This window comes from Chelonoidis abingdonii, chromosome 3 (genome assembly GCF_003597395.2).
Source record: "Chelonoidis abingdonii isolate Lonesome George chromosome 3, CheloAbing_2.0, whole genome shotgun sequence".
In the NCBI taxonomy this organism is placed as follows: Eukaryota; Metazoa; Chordata; order Testudines; family Testudinidae; genus Chelonoidis; species Chelonoidis abingdonii.
Genome location: NC_133771.1, coordinates 115520368 through 115540396, shown reverse-complemented (window position 1 = coordinate 115540396; position 20029 = coordinate 115520368). Strand labels below are relative to the sequence as shown.

Sequence of the window (20029 nt, the reverse complement as noted above, 5' to 3'; positions counted from 1 at the left end):
AACATGAGACCCCCACAGAACTCCTACCAAGACTTTGCACCAGTTGGTCCCAATTCTTTCCCTGTAGAATACAACTTCTAATTGTGGAGAACTGGGACCCAGGACAGCAGAAAGGGGATAGGAGTTCTAATGCAACAATATAGGGTGATTTGCTTATTACAGTTATTGTTGAAGAGACTGGATGTGGTATATCAAGTAGAACAAAGAGGAAGGTTTAACCACATGGTGATTCTGGTGAGATAGCAGTCTCCTTAAGAGACAATATGATGTCTCACTGAAACCAGCCTAGAGTAAAAGTCCACTCCCTCTTTATCCTCCCATCTGTGAACTTTCTCTCCCTCTCCCTTTATTCTTCCCCCGCTCTCAGTTTCCCTTCAGCTCTCTCCCAGATTTCCCTTCTCACCCCCCACCATTGATGTTTATCGCGCTTCCTTCTCCTTTGCATGTCCCCTTCTTTCTCCCCACCTTTCCTGAACTAGTGAAAGAGTTGGTAGAGCCAGCAAAGGAAGGAAGGAAAAGGGAACTTCAGTGAAGGGAGAACAGAACACACAACTCAGGAAATGACAGTTAAAGTAGCCTATGCAACTTTAACTGTGCAGATGTGTTGCAATACTGTCGTTTATTACATGCTGTTGTTTCCCCATAGAGCCCCAGCATCATTCATACACTACAGACAGCACTCTCAACCCAAGATTATAGGGGTAAGATCATGTTCTCTGAACTTCTGCAACTGACTCAAGACATGGAAGGCAACTCCTGGCTCCCTTGTATGGGGCATTAGCATTACAAGTCACAGTGCCAGGGAGAGGACTGCCTCCACAAATCTGCTAATTCACCTCCCAAGCAAGTGGATGGAGAGGAGACTCGGCTCCCCTCTTCCCCACCTCTGCACCCCCAAATAACCTGGCAAATGGAACTCAGCATCAATCAATAGCAGATTACTATCCCAATGGAGCAAGGAAAGAGGCAGGGCATAAATTATGACTCTCACAGTGAAGAGTTGCAATTTGTTCCCTCATCTATGCCTTGGGAAGCTCAGCTATGCACCACCTCTTACACAAGGCAAATCGTAGAGATACAATCTAGCACTATATTATATTTTGTCAAGGTAGCAACTATGGTTATGAATGAACTGACACTTTCATTGTTTAACCCTATTTTAGTTTCTCTTACATTTCTTTTAAAATTACTTTTTGAGGGGCTATCATATATATGTTCAGACTGACCCTACAAGCAAATCTCTTTGGAAAGATTCCTAAAAATCTATTAAGATATTTCTGAGTTAATCCAATCTGAACAGAACTCAATTTTAAAACTTCACTTGGGGCCTGTACTGAATGGAGGAATGTGCGCTTTTCCTAATATTAAACAAGGTTGGGGATATTTAAAAATAGCATGAACATGCATAGGATTTTGTTTTCTGTTACTTAAAAAAGGGTGCACCAAATCACAATGGTGCCGCATATGTGCATGGGTGCTAATATTTAAAAGCTCCCTTCACCTTTGTTTGCATTTGTGCTCATTCCAAGAATCAGAAGTGATTATAAATATTTTAACGGTCGAGGGATAAGAGAATACAACCCTTCCTTCTTACTTTTCTGTACAGTAAATTTAGACAACATGACCACTAAAGCAACAGTTTAACACTGAGCTGAGATGAATGATTTTGCAAGGGTTATGGAAGAATTTGGGTAATTTTTACTTTTATCTGTAGAGGTTTTTGAAAGAACCTGGAGTCATGTAGTTGCTAAGCAACACAACGTACATTGCAAGGCTCGTTCAACATCTCTACACTAACACATCGCTTTAAAAGATATGTAAGCAGAGATGTGTTCCTTTTTGTGCTGCAGTGTTAGCAAAAGGACTTCAAGGCAAAAAGATACATCTATCATGGACTGAAGACAGGGAGTAAATGGCTAATCTTGCAGACCAATGGAAAAAAAATTACTGATCTGAACCAGAGAGCAGAAAGCAGTGTTTGTAAGGGGGCTATGTGTGGGGTGGAATATATATGGGATTATGAAATGCATGTAAGGGGTCTGAGATATGGTATCACAAAAGGAAAATGGAGGTGGTTTTCAGAAGTTAAAGATGAGAAAAGATTGAGGGTTCCTGTCCTAAAGACTTAAATTCAGGGTAATTAGCCCCTTCACAAGATTGTGCAGCCACATAAATTGCTTTATATTTTCCTCTTTTTCCTTGGCTGCTGTAGTGTTCCACCATTCTGCTGTCCCTGCTTCAGAGTACAATATTTTACCTGCTTTTGAGATATGGAAAAAGGTGTGCAAGGCTGTGTGCGGGGACTTGTGGAGGCTACAGTCACCCCAAAATTTGCCTTAGTCCCTGTCATAAACAGATAAGAAAAGTTAATAGCACAAAAGTACTTTATCTCTCTTTGACTGTAAAGGGTTAACAAGTTCAGTAAGCCTGGCTGTCATCTGACCAGAGGACCAATCAGGGGACAGGATACTTTCAAATCTTGAGGGAGGGAAGTTTCTGTGTGTGCTGTTAGTTTTTGGTTGTTGTTCACTCTGGGGGCTCAGAGGGACCAGACGTGCAACCAGGTTTCTCTCCAATCTCCTTGATACAGGTTCTTATAGATTCCAAACAGTAAGTAGTAGCTAGATAAAGCGAGTTAGGCTTATGTTTGTTTTCTTTATTTGCAAATGTGCATTTGGCTGGAAGGAGTTTAATTGTGTATTTGGCTGAAAGGAGTTCAAATTTGTAATTTTGCTGAAAGGATTTTAATTTGTATTCTGAATGACTTTAGCTGGGAGTGTATTCCAGTGTCTAATGCTGAAAGACTCTGTACCTATTCCATTTTAAATTTACAAAAATAGTTTTTACTGTTTTTCTCTCTTTAATTAAAGTTTCTTGGTTTAGAAACTGATTGATTGTTTTTTTTTATCTGGTGAGACCCCAGGGGACTGGGTCTGGATTCACCAGGGAATTTGGTGGGGAGAAAGGAAGGAAGGGGGAGAAAGAGGTTAATTTCTCTCTGTGTTAGAATTACTGTCTCTCTCAGGGAGCAGTCTGGGAGGGGGACAGAGAAGCGAGGGGAAGGTGAATTTTCCTCTCTGTTTAGATTCAAGGAGTTTGAATCCAGTATTTCCAGGGTTCCAGGGAGGGAAAGCCTGGAGAGGCAACGGTGGGGAAGGGTTTACTTTCCTTGTGTTGAGATCCAGAGGGTCTGGGTCTTGGGGTCCCGGGCAAGGTTTTGGGGGACCAGAGTATACCAGGCACTGGAATTCCTGGTTGGTGGCAGCGCTACAGGTTCTAAGCTGGTAATTAAGCTTAGAGGAATTCATGCTGGTACCCCATCTTTTGGATGCTAAGGTTCAGAGTGGGGAATTGTACCATGACAGTCCCCCAGTTGCCACCCCTCCCAGTGCAAAGGTCAAATATTATGCAGAAGTAAGGGTGGCATGGTATGGCATTGCTACACTTACTTCTGTGCTGTTGTTGGAAGTGGAACTGCCATCAGAGCTGTGTGGCTAGAGAGCAGCAGCTGCTGGCTGGGTGCCCAGTTCTGGGGGCAGTGCCACCATCAGCACCAGCTCAGAAGTAAGCACAGGCGGGGAGCTGGGGTGTTTGAGAGTAGTCCTGAGCTCGTGTTCCTGCCCACTGGGGCACGCTGCCCAGTGCAGCCGAAGGTCCGGGGCTCCCCACAGTGACCCAGATTGACCCGCTCTGGCCTGGGATCCTGGGCCCTGTCTCCTATGGAAGCTGCTTCTCAAGGGCTCTACCAGCCCCAGAGCCAAGACTCTCTGCCCAGGCGGCTCTTACTGGCTGCACGAAACCATATTGTATGTTTAAGAAATTACTTGTATTTACATTCTGATTTTTTATGCCTGTCAGCTTCTGTTTTTTTGCTTTATTAGCAGTGCTTTATTTATTTTGTGCTTTTTTTGCATTAATTGACCATTGGTTTAGTTAAGAGCCTAATTGCTTTTGTTACTTTAAACAAAGACTGTGGCTCACATGGGTGCACAACAGAGTGACCTCTACCACCCCCTGCCCAAAAAAACCCACCCAACCTTAAAATATTTTTGAATTTTCAGATTGTAGGAATTTGACTGGGTTTTTATTTGACTGGAATGGAAATATGTCCTCAATCAGCTAGGGAAAAAAAGTGTACGTAGTTTTGGTCAGTTATTTATTTTGCTTTAAATAGTGTGTGTGTGTTTTGTTTCATTTTCTTTGCATGTGCAAATGGCTAATTTTAAAATACAATACAGTACATTCTCTGATTTAAAGTAATTAGTTATTAGTATTATTTAACCAATAATTTTTTTCAGATGTTTGCATTTATTGCTATTTGTTAATATTATTAGTATATTTTTTTTATTTTTTGGCTTACATATTTTTCCTATTGATTTTCTGTGAATAAATGTTCCATCAGTGAGCTGCCATAGATGAAGTTTAAAACCAATCTGTCTGCATATATTTTTTTATTCTCCTTTTGAGGATAACAGATAAAATGCTCACTTAAAAGAATATTGTTAAAAAAGAAATGTGTCCTCCTCCAAGATGTATAGCATAGCCCTACCCCCCAGCCCCAATTTTCTATCTAGTCCACCTCAGTCCCCCTCTCCCTTCACTGGGAAGAGGACAGCATTGCCTCTGGCATTGCATCTGTGGACTGTGCAGTGATGAGGAAGAAACAGTGGCCTAAAAAGCTACAGAATTTGCAAGAAGCAAAAAGAGCCTTGTACCGTAAGAGGCTAGTTCAGTGAAGTGCCAAGCTCTAATAGTTGGGCACTTTATCCAATAAAATGAGAAATGCTATGAGCAGGCACCTGCAGATCTGTGCAGGATGGAGGGCTACTGCAATAGGTCCTGTTAGGTAAAGATTTAAGAAGAGGAGGCAGGAAAGGTATTAAAATATAAATAAGCTTGGAAGTTGGGAGCTTTTACAATTAATACTGGGTTGTTTTCCATGTTGAAAGCTTTAATAGCATAACATTTCTCAATCCAGACATATTACCAGCATAAAGAAATGACTGCATAAGGAATGGCCTAACAAGTGCTTATTAGATGGAAGTTTGTTTCTGTCCTCCAGCAGAGAAGCATTAACAATCACAACTAACAGAATACCCAACTTTTTTTGAATTCAACTCAATCCAATTATCTCTTGGATCCTAACCTATCTTGTTCTCTCCCTCTTCCCCTCTCTCTCTCTCTCTTGTTAATTGCTCTCTTCCCCTTAGCTTTTTTCTCTGCATTCATGATTACTGTTATTTCACACATCCTAAAGAAACATTCACTTGATCATACAGTACTTACTTTCCTCTCACAGTTTTCCCCTCCTCCTCTCATTACCACCCTCCCCCCTTCAACTTTAAGCTCATTGGGTGGTCTGTTCCCTGAGCCTTTACTTCCTCTCCTTCAGCTCCCTTCTTGATCTGCCTCAGTCCTACACACTGTACTAAAACACTGCTTGCAAGAGTCACTAGCAATCTCTTCCTTGCCAAATCTAAGAGCCTCTTCTGTGAACACATTTTCTTGATCCCTCTACTGCATTCCTAATGTTGACCAGCCACTTGGGCTTCCATCACTGTGTTCTTTCCCGTTTCTTCTCTTAACTTGCTGACCTTTTCCTTTCGGCAGATCATCTTTTTTCTTCTCTTGCTCTGTTTGTGTTAACCAAAGATTTGTTCTTGGTCTCCTTTCTCTCACTGCACTTGACTTTAGTTGATGTTCTCTGCTCTCATTGTCTCACAACACATACTCCCAGCCTTTTCTGTCAGGAATTGTCTCTTCATTGTGTGTATGTGTGTGTGTAGTGCCTAGTAAGTGGGGCACAGAATCTCTGACTGGGATCTCCATCGGCTGCAACTGCATGATAAATAAGTCATCTCATCATCTCTGATCTAATGACTCTGAAACCCACCTTTATCTGGATATATATCTCGTTCAGTCTCATTCATCTCTCCTCATGGATATCCCGCTGTTTTCTTTAATTAAAACTTCTAATCTTTCTTCTCAAGTCCTCTCCCCATCATCCTACCCATAACTCAAACTCAGAATCTTGGAGTTATTGACTCTTCTTTTTCTTCCTTTCTTAATACTCAGATCTTGCCATTTCTCTCTAAAATTTCTAAAATCTGTTTTTTCTTTTTCACTGATTCATAGACTCTAGGACTGGAAGGGACCTCGAGAGGTCATCGAGTCCAGTCCCCTGCCTTCAGGGCAGGAGCAAATACTGTCTAGACCATCCCTGATAGACATTTATCTAACCTACTCTTAAATATCTCCAGAGACGGAGATTCCACAACCTCTCTAGGCAATTTATTCCAGCGTTTAACTACCCCTGACAGTTAGGAACTTCTTCCTAATGTCCAACCTAAATCTCCCTTGCTGCGTTTAAGCCCATTGCTTCTTGTTCTATCATTAGAGGCAAGGTGAACAAGTTTTCTCCCTCCTCCTCTGATGACACCCTTTTAGATACCTGAAAACTGCTATCATGTCCCATCTCAGTCTTCTCTTTTCCAAACTAAATAAACCCAATTCTTTCAGCCTTCCTTCATAGGTCATGTCTCTCAAGACCTTTAATCATTTCTTGTTGCTCTTGGTGCCTCTTTTCTGGACTTTCTCCAATTTGTCCACATCTTTCCTGAAATGTGGCCCCCAGAACTGGACACAATACCAGCTGAGGCCTAATCAACGCGAAGTAGAGTGGAAGAATTACTTCTTTTGTTTTGATTACAACACTCCTTCTAATACATTCCAGAATGATGTTTGCTTTTTTTGCAACCGTATTATCCTGTTCATTCATATTTAGCTTGTGGTCCACTATAACCGCCAGATCCCTTTCCGCAGTACTCCTTCCTAGGTAGTCTCTTCCCATTCTATATGTGTGAAACTGATTGTTCCTTCCTAAGTGGACCACTCTGCATTTGTCTTTATTGAACTTCATCCGGTTTACCTCAGACCATTTCTCCAATTTGTCTAGATCATTTTGAATTTTGACCCTGTTCTCCAAAGCAGTTGCAATGCCTCTCAGTTTGGTATCCCTGCTAACACACACTGGCTCACATCACAGTTCTCCCCTCGAATTCCGTAGCCTCTTCCTTTACCACATCTTTTCCACATTCAGCAGTTAAAACGGTCTTCCTATCCTGTTGCTTTATAAGTGTCGTGACATGGTCAGAGTCCATTTTTTGGCTCCGTCTCTTTCCAAATAAAGTTCAAGAGCCTCATCCTCACTTTTAACGCTATTCCTAAATCTGCCCCATCTACATCTTACTTCACATTGCTCCACTCCTTTCCCCACTTCCCATGGTTTGTTGGTCCTGCTATCTTTTCCTCACATGCATGACTTCCTACTTTCCATTGTCCCAGCACCTGAAGGGATATCAGTCTTTTACCAAGCTAAGCATCATCATTCTCTCCATCTAATTTCTCCTCAAAACTCACTCTTTGCCTTGATTTCTTCTAGTGACTTCCATACCTATTCTGTACTCCACCTTCCCCATCCACGTGGCCTAGCTCTCTCAGAAATTTTAATTTTTAAAATACTGTGATTCATTTGAAACATCACTCGTTTATTTTTTCCTTCCTTACTCCTTTGCCTGATTATCTTCAATTTTAATGACACATCTACTGAAATCTAATATGCAAGTTTGGGATTTTAACTTTCATCCAGCCCTAGTAAAGTTGAAAATAGTCCCAACAGCTGTTTAAAAACAATAAATTGAGCTTCTTAGACATCTTAGAGAAAAACCTTATACTTAATCCTAGTACACCAGGGATTTGGTCTAGTTTAGTCTGAATCTATTGCAAATTTGCATCGAATCTCAATATTAAACCATTCAAACCACAAGACCAGAAGATGTTTGCATAATGTCTCATAGATTCAAATACTTCCTTTAAAACTCCAGTTACCACTTCTTGTACTGAATGAGAATTTCCACTTACTTTGTTCATGTACCTATGTGTGATACTAAGATGTTGTGTGGAGGTTTTTGTTTTTTGTTAACACAATGGATCTCCAAGCTGTTCTTAGATTAAAACAAAAGTGTACATGCGTTAAATCAATTGTGAAAAAAACTCAAATAACTCAGCAAAATCAAAATAAAGTTTCACCCACACCACCAGAAGGTACAGTTGCAACATAGGAATTAAAGCCTGTCAAAGTAGGCTCTGCCAATTTCAAGTTTCTACTCCAAACCACTGAGGTACTAGTGCTGTTCAAAATGGATCCTTTAAATAATGTAAAAAAATACATTTTTACCACGCTTTTTGTAGTAGTGAGTTTGAGTAAATCCAGAAATACCAGTGTGAAAGCAAAAAGTGTTGCAAAGTTCTAAGCACGTGAAAAGCCCTTTAAACAGATGCAACATTAGCTACACACTTCTTCTCTACTGTATACACAAACTGTATATATTATTTATTTTTTAGTAGTGCCTAGATAAATACAATTTTCTAACAAGCAATAAAATACTCCAGGTAGTGTGTTTCTAAACAATTACTGCACATATGGCTAATGATCTAGGATTTCATAACTCTTAAATTGTACAAATATAAGAAGAAATATTCATTTTCACATTGACAGCTTAACAATTTTACCACTACAAAACATTTTTTTCAAAAAAGCAAAATATTTATCCTGATAAAGATAATACAGTATATTCATATTAATGGCATAAGCATACAGATATAACATTTTATATAACTGAAAGAAGTCACTTACCATCCAGTAAAGTTTCACCACATATTTTCCATAGCTATTATACAGTGGCATGTGTCCCTTAATAGCCTTGCATAAAGCATATATATGCTCCCATGGCTTCCAAGAGAATATAGATGTTTCGTTTGTGTTGGTTTTACCCTCATTAGTTAAAACATTCACATTATATATTCTCCAGACTGCACAAATTTCACTTATTATCCATCTCATCAGCTGAAATCACAGAATTTTTTTTAAAAATAAGTTTTCAGGTTTTTCACATTGCACATTTGAGGGGAAAAAAAATCAAATGAAGTTAAATTATATTAGTCAGAAAATGCAAAACAATTCCAAATGCTAACTGGAAAGCAAGTCTCACAGACGAGTGCATTAAAATTAATTTATTGCAAGATTTGCTTTTATCAGCACAAATATTCCTTAAAAGTCATCCATAATACGTGACATTTAGCTGTATGTAGAGATCTACAAAGCTTTATGAAAATGTGAACTGCTAATAGACTTTGTATTAATTAACAAATGCCACCAGTAGCACATCTGATGCCACAGTAGTGTTGTTTCATGAAAGGTATGGGTGGGAGACCTGCCAAGTGAAGCTGGCAGGGTCTAATGATAAGACTGCAAACACGAAACTACTCTTACTTTGTACATATCGTGCCTAAGAGAATGCATTCATTATAGTGCAGTCACATTTTTTACATTTACTATTTGCTGCATTTTTTATTTTTTAAAGAAAAGAACATTTCTATAATCAAACATTCTACGAAGATATAGAATATACTCTTCACTAACGAACCATGATTCACCAACAATGAGAACTACAAGAACTGGCACTAATCACAGGAGAAGTGGCCTGAGAACTTTTCAGAAATCTGTATGCTGACTGATTGATGAGCAGGTAATGGATTATATGGTGCACCAATGATCAAAAATATACACTTGACCTCTAGCGGTAAGGAAGTTTTTCCTTATTATGCAAGACATATGTCTATTGTTATATGTTTAAAAGTTAACTGGTTAAGTGACTTGGGAAGCAAACCCCTCTTTTATTTATTTTACTCAAATATAGTATATAAGCAGTTCAACAGGAATATCCATATATTAAAGTTGGCTCTTTTACAAGAGAGTTTCCTTGCCCTAAAGAAATGTTGATTAATGTGCAAAGTAATAAATGAAATATTAAATAATTTAAATTTTACATATGTACATATTTCCATTTTTATTAATATTTCAATCTTTTGCGTTAGCCAGTTTAAAGTTAGTAGCTTTAGTTTTGGGGTTCCCACTTCCCTAATCCCAATTATAGAGAGGCTCAACCAAAATCCCATGGTCCAGCTCCAGATCCAACTTCACAGCTCAAGCATCCTCTTCTAACAATCAAGCACCCTAACTTTGAAAAAGTTAATATTTGGATCCAAATTTCAAAGCTGCAAGTTCAGGAGTGTTTGGATCTGATGCTACAGTTCAGACCCATCTCTAACCAAAATCCAAAATTCTTAGCTGTTCTCTGAAAACAGAAATATAAGACTATCATCCCTTTATAAATGGAGAGATTAGTGTTTGGCAGTTTTCCCTGCTGATTCACCTCTGTGTTCTTTTTAAGGAAGTGAGGCATCCCAGATAATGTATGGTAATTTTGTAACATGAATAACTGTTTGCTAGGATCTGAAACCACCAATTCACCCCATATACTTATTTCAAACTGTGCTTCCAACAACAGGCCTTGATATAAGAGCCATTAAGTCATACAGCTTCTTCTATATTTGAAGCCTCAGTATTTGTATTTTGCCCTGTTTTACCAAAGAAAAAATGAAAGACATGAAATTTATTTTGAAATCAGACATTTTAAGAGATTCATTCCCATTCTTCTCCACCTCCCGCACAATGTTAGCGATAAGATATGAAAAATAATATTTGTTCCTGTAATGGATATTGTTTATACTTAGTATAATGTAAAAAAAATTAACTCATTTTAAAACATCTAAATATTTTCCAAAATAATCATGTTGCTATACTCTGCTCTTTAAAGAGCATGTCCTTTACTTACATTTATAGTCTGCCACATAGACTTCGAAGGCTCATACTAACCAGTAGCTGAATGCATTCCTACACTTGACCTCTTTTCTATATAATGAATTTTGTAAACTAAAATGATAAAAGATTTTTCAGCACTTTTAGATTCCATACTTCTTTCGTGGAGGTGAACTTACCCTAAAGTTAAGGATCTTTACTTCCTTTTGTAAATAATAGTTTCCTTTTAGCATTAACAACATTAATTTTCCATGCAAGTATTAACAAATCTTATTCATAACCTGCGCTGTTACTTTAAAAACATTGATTTCTGTTGATCAGCCTTCCACTGTCTCTGTATTTATTTGTTCAGTTTCTAAGAATGATAATCCTTCATTATTAAACCTGTTTGATTCTGATATGAGACTATCTATCATTTCCCCTGCAACCCACTGACAAGATTTACTATACTTAATTTCTCCTGTTGACAGTCTATTTATACCACTAATGTTGAGGGATCAGTCCTTATTATGACATGAGCTATCACATTGACTACATACCTCACTACCAAGTAAGTGTTCATTTGCTGAAAAAAGGTCAAACCAGTTTTCATTTTTCACTACTACAGGAACCTGAAAGAGAAGAGGTTTTAGTTGAAAGCCTGTATCTATATTCACTGAAAAGACTAAAGATCCATGAAAAAAATATATGAGCACAATATTGTACAAATACTAGAAATGCCAGTCATCAGCTAAAAGGATGTCAGACCTGCAAATTTCCTTACTGCTTCAATATTTCTTTATGGGGGGAGAGGGGAGAAAGTCTTTTCAAAACACAGAAGGTGTTCAAAATTTAATTAATCATTAAGTTGTATTGGGAACTTAGTTAACAAGTGATAATAAGCAAAAGTTTTCTGTCTCTCGATGGACAAACATTAATGATAACAGATTTGCTCCTTTCACTGCATGACATTCAAATACAACTTTAAGGACATCTGAAAATGAAATTTAGGGGTTCAGTTTAGGGCTTAGCAGTTTAGTTCTTTTATGACAGACAAAATAACCATGTCATGAAATAAATTGTCTCATTCAGCACAAGTGGAAATGGCTGTCTGTCTGTGAAAGAAATACAATAGAATACAATACAGATGCTGAAAAATAGGATGTAAATGCGTTGACAGTCCTGTAAGGAGAAGACTGTTTAGATCATAGCTGGGTCTAGCAAGTCTCTCACTTTTATGATTATCAGATTCACTCAAGATATTTTATTAAAAAGATAGTACAACATAATTATTTTCCACTCAACATACTAAAAAGCATTTTGAATCATTTGGCTCTAAGGTATTTGTTGTTTTTGTAATTTTGTTTTTCAAAACAAAAACAAATCTTCAAGACCACTCCTCTTTCCAATAAAGTCACTGAATTTTGCCACAGTATTCAAAGGGAATTTATTTGTATTAATATAACACAATAGTTTACAAAGATACAGACATCTGGGCTTGAGTCACCATTAAAGTATAATACATGCTGATGATCTGCTTAATAGACTGTCATTTTGCTTTCTATTCATTTTATAATTTATCCATTGTCAAAATATCCTCTCAGAGCAATATGATTTACAAATGATTACATTTATTGTTTTCTATAACAATACTAAGATCCACAAGATGACTCAATATCGAATTGACTTGAGATACTGGTGGTATCCCTCTAAACTTAACAACATTGCAATTAAATAAAAAATACCAGTTTTGTACCATATTCTGGACAGATGCTGTAAATGCTGTTTTAATGACAATTAGTCTAGAACCAATGTCTCCTCTGAGAAAATATATGGAAAAATGGTTTGCTTTCTTGTAGTTTATTGTGTTTTTACATATTCGAGCATCATTAAGTTGATTACTAGTAATCACTTGATGAACTGAGATTTTTATTAGATGCTTTACTATATGACTTCAAAAAAATTACTGCAGCGTATAGCAAGTGACAAGAGATTTGTATTAATGTCATTGTTGCAATACGAAGAATATTTTTCGATAGTGGAAGATTAGTGCAGGGATCGGCAACTTTTGGAACGCGGACCACCAGGGTAAGCCACCTGGCAGGACAGGGGTCAGTTTGGCCGAACCTGCGGACGTGCAGGTAAACAATCACAGCTCCCACTGGCCACGGTTCGCTGCTCCAGGCCAATGGGGGCTGCTGTTACTGGCGTGGGCCAAGAGATGTGCTGGCCATCACTTCCCATGGCCAGCACATCCCTTGGCCCGCACCGCTTCCTGCCGCCCACATTGGCCTGGAGAGGCGAACCGTGGCCAGTGAGAGCTGCGCTCGGCCGAACCTGAGGATGTGGCAAGTAAACAAATTGGCCCGGCATGCCAGGGGGCTTACCCTGGTGGGCCATGTGCCAAAGGTTGCCGATCCCTGGATTAGTGGATAGTTCTAAAATAGACAAACAACATTTGTTCCTTCCTGTTTGAGGCCTGGCTCTTTCCTTTCTATCAGCTGTGCAAATATTTTAAGGTTTCCTAAGAATGAGTTAAACAGTCTGTAGCATGTTCCTTACTACTTCCATCCCACAGAATTCTCAAGAATTATTTGAAGAAACACGTTCTATTTCAGCAGCTGTTTCATCTCCATTTATTCACAACTTAAAACTTCACACTGTATCATAAGACAACTGCATTTTTTTCCAAAGGGTGACTCTTCACTCATGTTCTTTCTCCAAACGGAGAGAGAGAGAGAGAGAGAGAGAGTGTGTGCGCGTGTGCATGTGTCAGGTTATGGCAACAAGCGTTCAAGCCAAACATAACTATATTTTTTAAAAATAATCAGTAACTCAATTCTGACCTCAATCTTTAATGCTCCAATGAGAAACATATGCAATCTAGGCTAAAAAAGACCTGATATAAATGTAGACTTCACCAAGATACTAACAGGAAAGTTAGTTAAAAAAAGGGGGGGTTGGGGCACTATCCCCCGTGCTTACAACCAGAACATGTGTTTGTTTATTTTTGGGCAATCTGGCAATAACAGATAGAAGGACTGCAGTGGAAGTCTTTGGAAACAAACAAAACCACTTTTATTTCTCATCAGCTGCTTGAATCTTTTCTTACTACTTTACATATCCTTGTTCACCATATCCTTTTCTGTTTTTGCCACATTTAACACTAACTACATCATTTTAACTGTTTTTCATCACTTGGTGTTTATGATCATTTTATTAATATCTATAGAGTTTATAATAATTTTAGCAACTTGGCACTAAATTAAGGAGATTAAAACCAAAACAAGAGTTGATCAAATACTAAATAAATTAAATGCTTTATTCATCGGACTCTGAAGATGGATGTTATAGTTGAAGGATTTTATATACATATAGGTTTATCTATTTCTGGCTGCCATATCCTTTGCCCCAGTCCTTTAGCTATCACAACTCACTTTATGTATTTTGGCAGCATTTATCATGCAATCTTTTGCTCTTGTGAATTTCCACCCCCACCCTCCCATTAAAAATTTAAACTTGAAACACACTTACTGCATATTTAATAAAAAATGAAACTGACAAGCTGACACAAGTAAAACTGACAAGACTGAAAAGCTAGAGAGGCAGGCAAAGTGCTTTAAGAACCTTCAGATTTCAAATGGAATAAAAAGAGAATAGGATAGTTTTAAATTTAAACAGCAGCAACAGATTTTCAGAGTTGAAGAGCACTTCACCTGTGACATGGCAAGCAGATTATTCATTTCTTGTTTTGTTTTCTATTTAAATGCAGCTGAAAATTAAATAAAGTTGTGCACAGATAAAAAACATTACTGGATATTAACCAGCCAAATACTGTCAAAGATACAGACATGTTATGTAGGCAGTTCAAAGAAGTGGGATGTCTGAAGTGGGAGACCAAGGATGATAATATATCATGGGTACATTCATAATCTTCATATCTGCATGGCAGATTTCTACTTCAATGTTCTGCTCAAGTAAAACCACAGTCTGAACAGCACATGTGGGAGAATCAGGATCAGGCCCTCTGGACCCGATGATACTTTCCCAAAACCTTTTGGCATTCTTAAAAGAGAGAAAAAATACACTTTTTGTCTCTGCGGAGAATCAAGAAGGCATATCTCCCTGCAAGTTTAACATACGGAGACCTGTAGGAAAAAAACTGGAGTTTTGTGAATTTACAACAGCAGGCAAGTAGTTCTATTTATACAGTTAACCCCTTCTGCTCACTGGTGACACGGCTGAACAGCACCTGAAACAGGGAGGTTCTTCTCTTCGTAACTTTGCCCCTGTGTACCAGTTGTCCTGAGACAATTCTTTGTCCTGAGAATTTGCTAGACTGACAGGCTGCATTTTTCCTCAAATGTAACTTTCAATTTTTGTTATGATCACATGGGTGCGATACTCTGACTTGGGTTCCCTAAGACTTGCTAAATAAAAAAACAACATCTTTCTGTTGTCTGGTAGCATGTGAACATTACTATCCTGGTGGCAACATACAATACAGGAAGTCATGGAATACAGGAGAGATTCCAGAAGACTGGAAAAGGGAAAATATAGTGCCAATCTATAAAAAGGGAAATAAGGACAACCCAGGGAATTATCGACCAGTCAGATTAACTTCTGTATCCGGAAAGATAATGGAGCAAATTAAGCAATCAATTTGCAAACATCTACAATATAATAAGGTGATAAGTAACAGTCAGCGTGGATTTGTCAAGAACAAATCATGTCAAACCAACCTGACAGCCTTCTTTGAAAGGGTAACAAACCTTGTCAATGGGGGCGGGGGGGTGCAGAAGATGTGCTATATCTTAACTTTAGTAAAGCTTTTGATATGGTCTCGAATGACCTTCTCATACATAAATGAGGGAAATACCTAGATGGAGCTACTATAACTCACTCACTCACTCACGCCCGTCACCCCAATCGGGGTATGGGCCGCCAACCACAGATCTCCAGAGTCCTCTATCCTGGGCCATTCGCTCTAGCCCAGGTATAGCCCATTTTGAAATCAGTCCTACTGTATGGAGCTGAAACCTGGAGGACAACCAAAACAACCATCAGGAAGGGAGCTACTATAAGGCAGGTGCATAACTGTTTGGAAAACCATTCCCAGAGAGTACTTATCAGTGCTTCACAGTCATGCTGGAAGGACATAAGTGGGGTACCTCAAAAATCAGTTCTGGGTCCGGTTCTGTTCAATATCTTCAGCAATGATTTAGATAATGGCATACAGAGTACACTTATCAAGTTTACCAAGCTGGAAGGGGTTGCAAGTGCTTTGAAGGATAGGATTAAAATTCCAAATGATCTGGACAAACTGGAGAAATGGTCTGAAGTAAAGAGGATGAAATTCAATAAGGACAAATGCAAAGTACTCCATTTAGGAAGAACAAACATTTGCACAAACACAAAATGGGAAATGACTGCCTACGAAGGAGTACCATGGAAAGGGATCTGAGGGTCATAGTGGACCACAAGCTAAATATGAGTCAACGGTGTAACACTATTGCAAAAAAAGCAAACATCATTCTGGGATGTATTAGCAAGAGTGTTGTAAGCAAGGGATGAGAAGTAATTTTTTACTCTACTCCGTGCTGATTAAGCCTCAACTGGAGTTTTGAGTGCAGTTCTGTGCACCACATTTCAGGAAAGATGTGGACAAACTGGAGAAAATCCAGAGAAGATTAACACAAATGATTAAAGGTCTAGAAAACATGACCTCTGAGGGAAGACTGGGTTTATTTAGTCTGGAGAAGAGAAGACAGGGGGGACACAATAATCATTTTCAAGTACATAAAAGGTTGTTACAAGGAGGAGAAAGAAGAATTGTTCTTCTTAACCTCTGAGGATAGGACAATAAGCAATGGGCTTAAATTGCAGCAAGGGAGGTTTAGGTTGGACATTAGGAAAAACTTCCTAACGGTCAGGGTGGTTAAGCAAGCACTGGAATAAACTGCCTAGGGAGGTTGTGGAATCTCCATCATTGTAGACTTTTAAGAGCAGGTTAGACAAACTCTTATCAGGAATGGTCTAGATAATACTTAGTCCTGCCATGAGTGCAGGCGACTGGACTAGATGACCTCTCAAGGTCCCTTCCAGTCCTATGATTAAGTTCTAACATGTTTCATCTGTCTCATAAACCATTCTCTGTTTATTGTCTGATGGAGGCACTTCATGCAGACTTTGAGGTACCTTTCTCCAGAATGTCTGCAGCTGACAAGTCTAGAAAAGAGTGCATTTGTAGAGAGAGGCTTGCAGTTCCTTCATTGTAAATTTCTTGTTTTATTTAATTGAGGAAAGGTAGCATATATCTCTTCCAGAGTAATAGTTGTCTCTTCCCTTGCAAGGATGTGCCAAGCATTTGCAATTCATTAGCCTAGTTGTGGCAAGTTTGAATTCTGCCACTCTGCTGTTATAACAATTGTGGCTGCTACTAACACTGCAGTCATCAATTACTTTTCAGTTTAGTTTTCTCATGCAGAACAAGCAATGTATATAAAAAGACAATGCAATTGGTTTCATTGGGGCAACTCAGGGAATAAGGTGGAAGACTATGTATGACCCATACTTTTTTTGAGATGTTGTTGAAAATAAGTAGCATACACAAACTTTTGAAGTTTTTGCCCTATGAAATGTGTTTGTCAGAAAAATAGGAAAATCAATTTTAACCTAAAGTCTTCTTCACTATAAGATCTTGTATCTACTCTTCTGTACAGTTAAAATACGTGCTTCTTACCTTATTAGTTAAAAATTCGTGTGGACGTTTCCAGGAATTCACTTTTAAGGAAGGTGGCAATTCAATCTTCCCTTCGGGGTCCTCAAAGACATGCTATATAAAATATACATGCACAAAAATTGAGCAGTTTGTATTAACTATTCCACTGCATCATCAAGATTTAGAATGCTTCTTTGCTCATGATTAAGGCTAAGATGCTGTCACACAAATTTTTAGTAAAAGTCACGGACAGGTCACTGGCAATAAAGAAAAATTCACAGAAGCCCATGACCTATCTGTGACTTTTACTAAAAACATGCATGACAAAATGGGGAGCTGAAGGCTCTCCACATCACTGAGGGGAGCCTGGCTTGGAGGTGCAGGGTACCCCCACCGCTTGCAACACCCGCTCATGGTGGCTCCGTGCTCCAGGGCACCCACGGCAGCTGGGACTTCCCAGGAGCACCACTGCCTGCAGCGCCTGGGAGTTTGTGGTCTCTCTGCTATCTCGGAGCTCCAGGCACTCCTGCCTCCACCCTGGCTGGGAACTGCCTGCAGGGCACCCCTGCTTCCCTCTGCAGCTGGGAGCTCGAGCCCCCACAGTTCCCAGCTGCCAGAGGACACAGGTGCTGGGGGCTCAAGTCACAGAGGTCTCTGGAAGTCACAGATTCCGTGACCTCCATGACAAAATCATAGCCCTATTCATGATTATTCATTGGGACGAAAAATCACACATTATGGCACAATGAAGAGAAAAGGTGGTTACTGACCAATAAATAGAGTTCTCAGAATAGACTGTGTCTGCAAAATCCACAGTCAAGCACATTAGGTGCTTGACATGACTAGGAGAAGAGTACTCAACCTGTGCTGTTTTTACTGCCAGAGTAAAATGTGAACATAGACTCCAGGAAGAAATGAGAGATAAGACTTTCAGATCTTTTATCGCCTCCCATCCAAGCCACATTATTTGGATTCCCTATTCTTTTCCATCTTCCAGGAAGGCTGCCTGAAGAACTCTGTTTGGGCTACTTATTCTGGGAGTAAAGACCACGCAGTCTGAGCAACCTCAGAAAGCACCATTCTCCCAGTAATTTTTAAACACTTAAAATGCTGATTCATAAAGAATATTTTTGTCTTATGAACTCATTGCTCAAAGGCCAACTGCTTCTTCAAATCTGCCATGAGTAAGTGCGACTGGAAGGGACCTCCTGGGTCATCAAGCTGAGTCTCCTGCAGTCACAGACAACCCCCATTATATAATCCCATTCTTAAGATTGTAAAGCTCCATATTAAAACTAATTGAGTGAATCCTACGCTAACACAAAAATTATTTTAACAACACTAAACCCAAAGTTTTCTACCTGGGAAGCCTAAAGTTAGACCCCTAAATCCATATTTAGGCAGGGAATTAAACTTGGGACTGCGCATCTACAACTTTCACTGCAGTCAATCCAAACTATAAGTATTCAGCATCTGAACATCAGGCTGCTAAATCAGGTATCTGGATACAGATTTAGGAGCTAAAAACTAAGCCACTGAAGTTTAAAACTTTGGCCAGCTAATGAACAAGTACCATCTAAGAATAAACTAACACAGGTTATAGGAAGTTTGGATAAATTCATTGTGCAATGGATGATGTGGAAATGATTCTGAGACTGCTCACACTGGTGGAAGAAGAGGTATTGATGATAGGCACATGGATAGGACCTTAAATACCTGTAGTTGGAATGTTACATCAGTGGGTAGATGTGCAGGTTGTGATACTGTATAAAAAAGGAGATCGTCTTCACTATTGTCACCAATGTTACACAGTGTGATAAATCTTGTAAAAAGTATGCCTTGTAAGGGATCATTAGAAAAAGTATAATCTGCTAAGTATTATTATCCTGTTGAAATATATATATCAAATGTATATATGAAGTTATAAAATGTTACTGTATGCTTGTCACTAAACATGTTGTGTTCCTGGGTAACACCCACAAGACAGATTTACATCAAGACTAGCCAGCCATGTGTTGATGGACCAATAAGGAGAATCAACTCTTCCAGTCAGCCTCAGAGAGCATATGGACAATGAAGACCCAATGAACTCAGCAGGGCATGTAGAACATGTGACCACGTTCAAACAAACTCCCTGTTTGAGCCAGTATTTTTCCATGCACGTGGACTGGGAATATAAACTGGAGATTGTGACATCCCCTTCTTGCCTCATTCCTGTTCCACATCTCTGGATTGTGATTTCTAACAAAAGGGACGGGAGCTTTGAATAATGGACTGAGGACTCCAATCTTTTGGATATACCAGAGAGACTTGCTGCAAGCTAGCAGATTTAACATCACTGCTATTATCCTGATCTACAAATATGCAAATGTAAAGGGAGAATTTGGATCTTAAAGATTTGGTTCACAAAAATGGAGGATGGCCTCACATTACGTGAGGGATCAAATGAGAGAAAAATGAAATGTTCCTCTCCCTCTGGACAATCAATGTTCACAAGCAGTCACAGAAGTACTTCAGAGAGAAAGTTATTGCGTGGGGTGTGTTTTACCAATGACCGAAAACTTAACATCCTTCTTTCCATATCACGTATATGAAAGCAGCAATGAGCA

At 39.0% G+C, this 20029-nt stretch overlaps 1 protein-coding gene across 3 annotated transcripts in view; it reads right to left on the bottom strand.

The window, feature by feature from the left end:
• The window catches only part of ADGB (androglobin), a 236172-nt gene that overhangs the window by 182633 nt on the left and 33510 nt on the right, over positions 1–20029 (bottom strand). For 2 of the 3 annotated variants that reach the window (XM_075064027.1, XM_075064029.1), the window contains exons 3-5: positions 17442–17534; positions 11260–11331; positions 8696–8905 (exon numbers count right to left, since the gene is read on the bottom strand). In XM_075064027.1, coding sequence (XP_074920128.1) covers positions 8696–8905; positions 11260–11331; positions 17442–17534 — 375 coding nt within the window. The remainder of the gene's footprint in view (positions 1–8695; positions 8906–11259; positions 11332–17441; positions 17535–20029) is intronic. The other variant, XM_075064028.1, reaches the window with a different exon arrangement.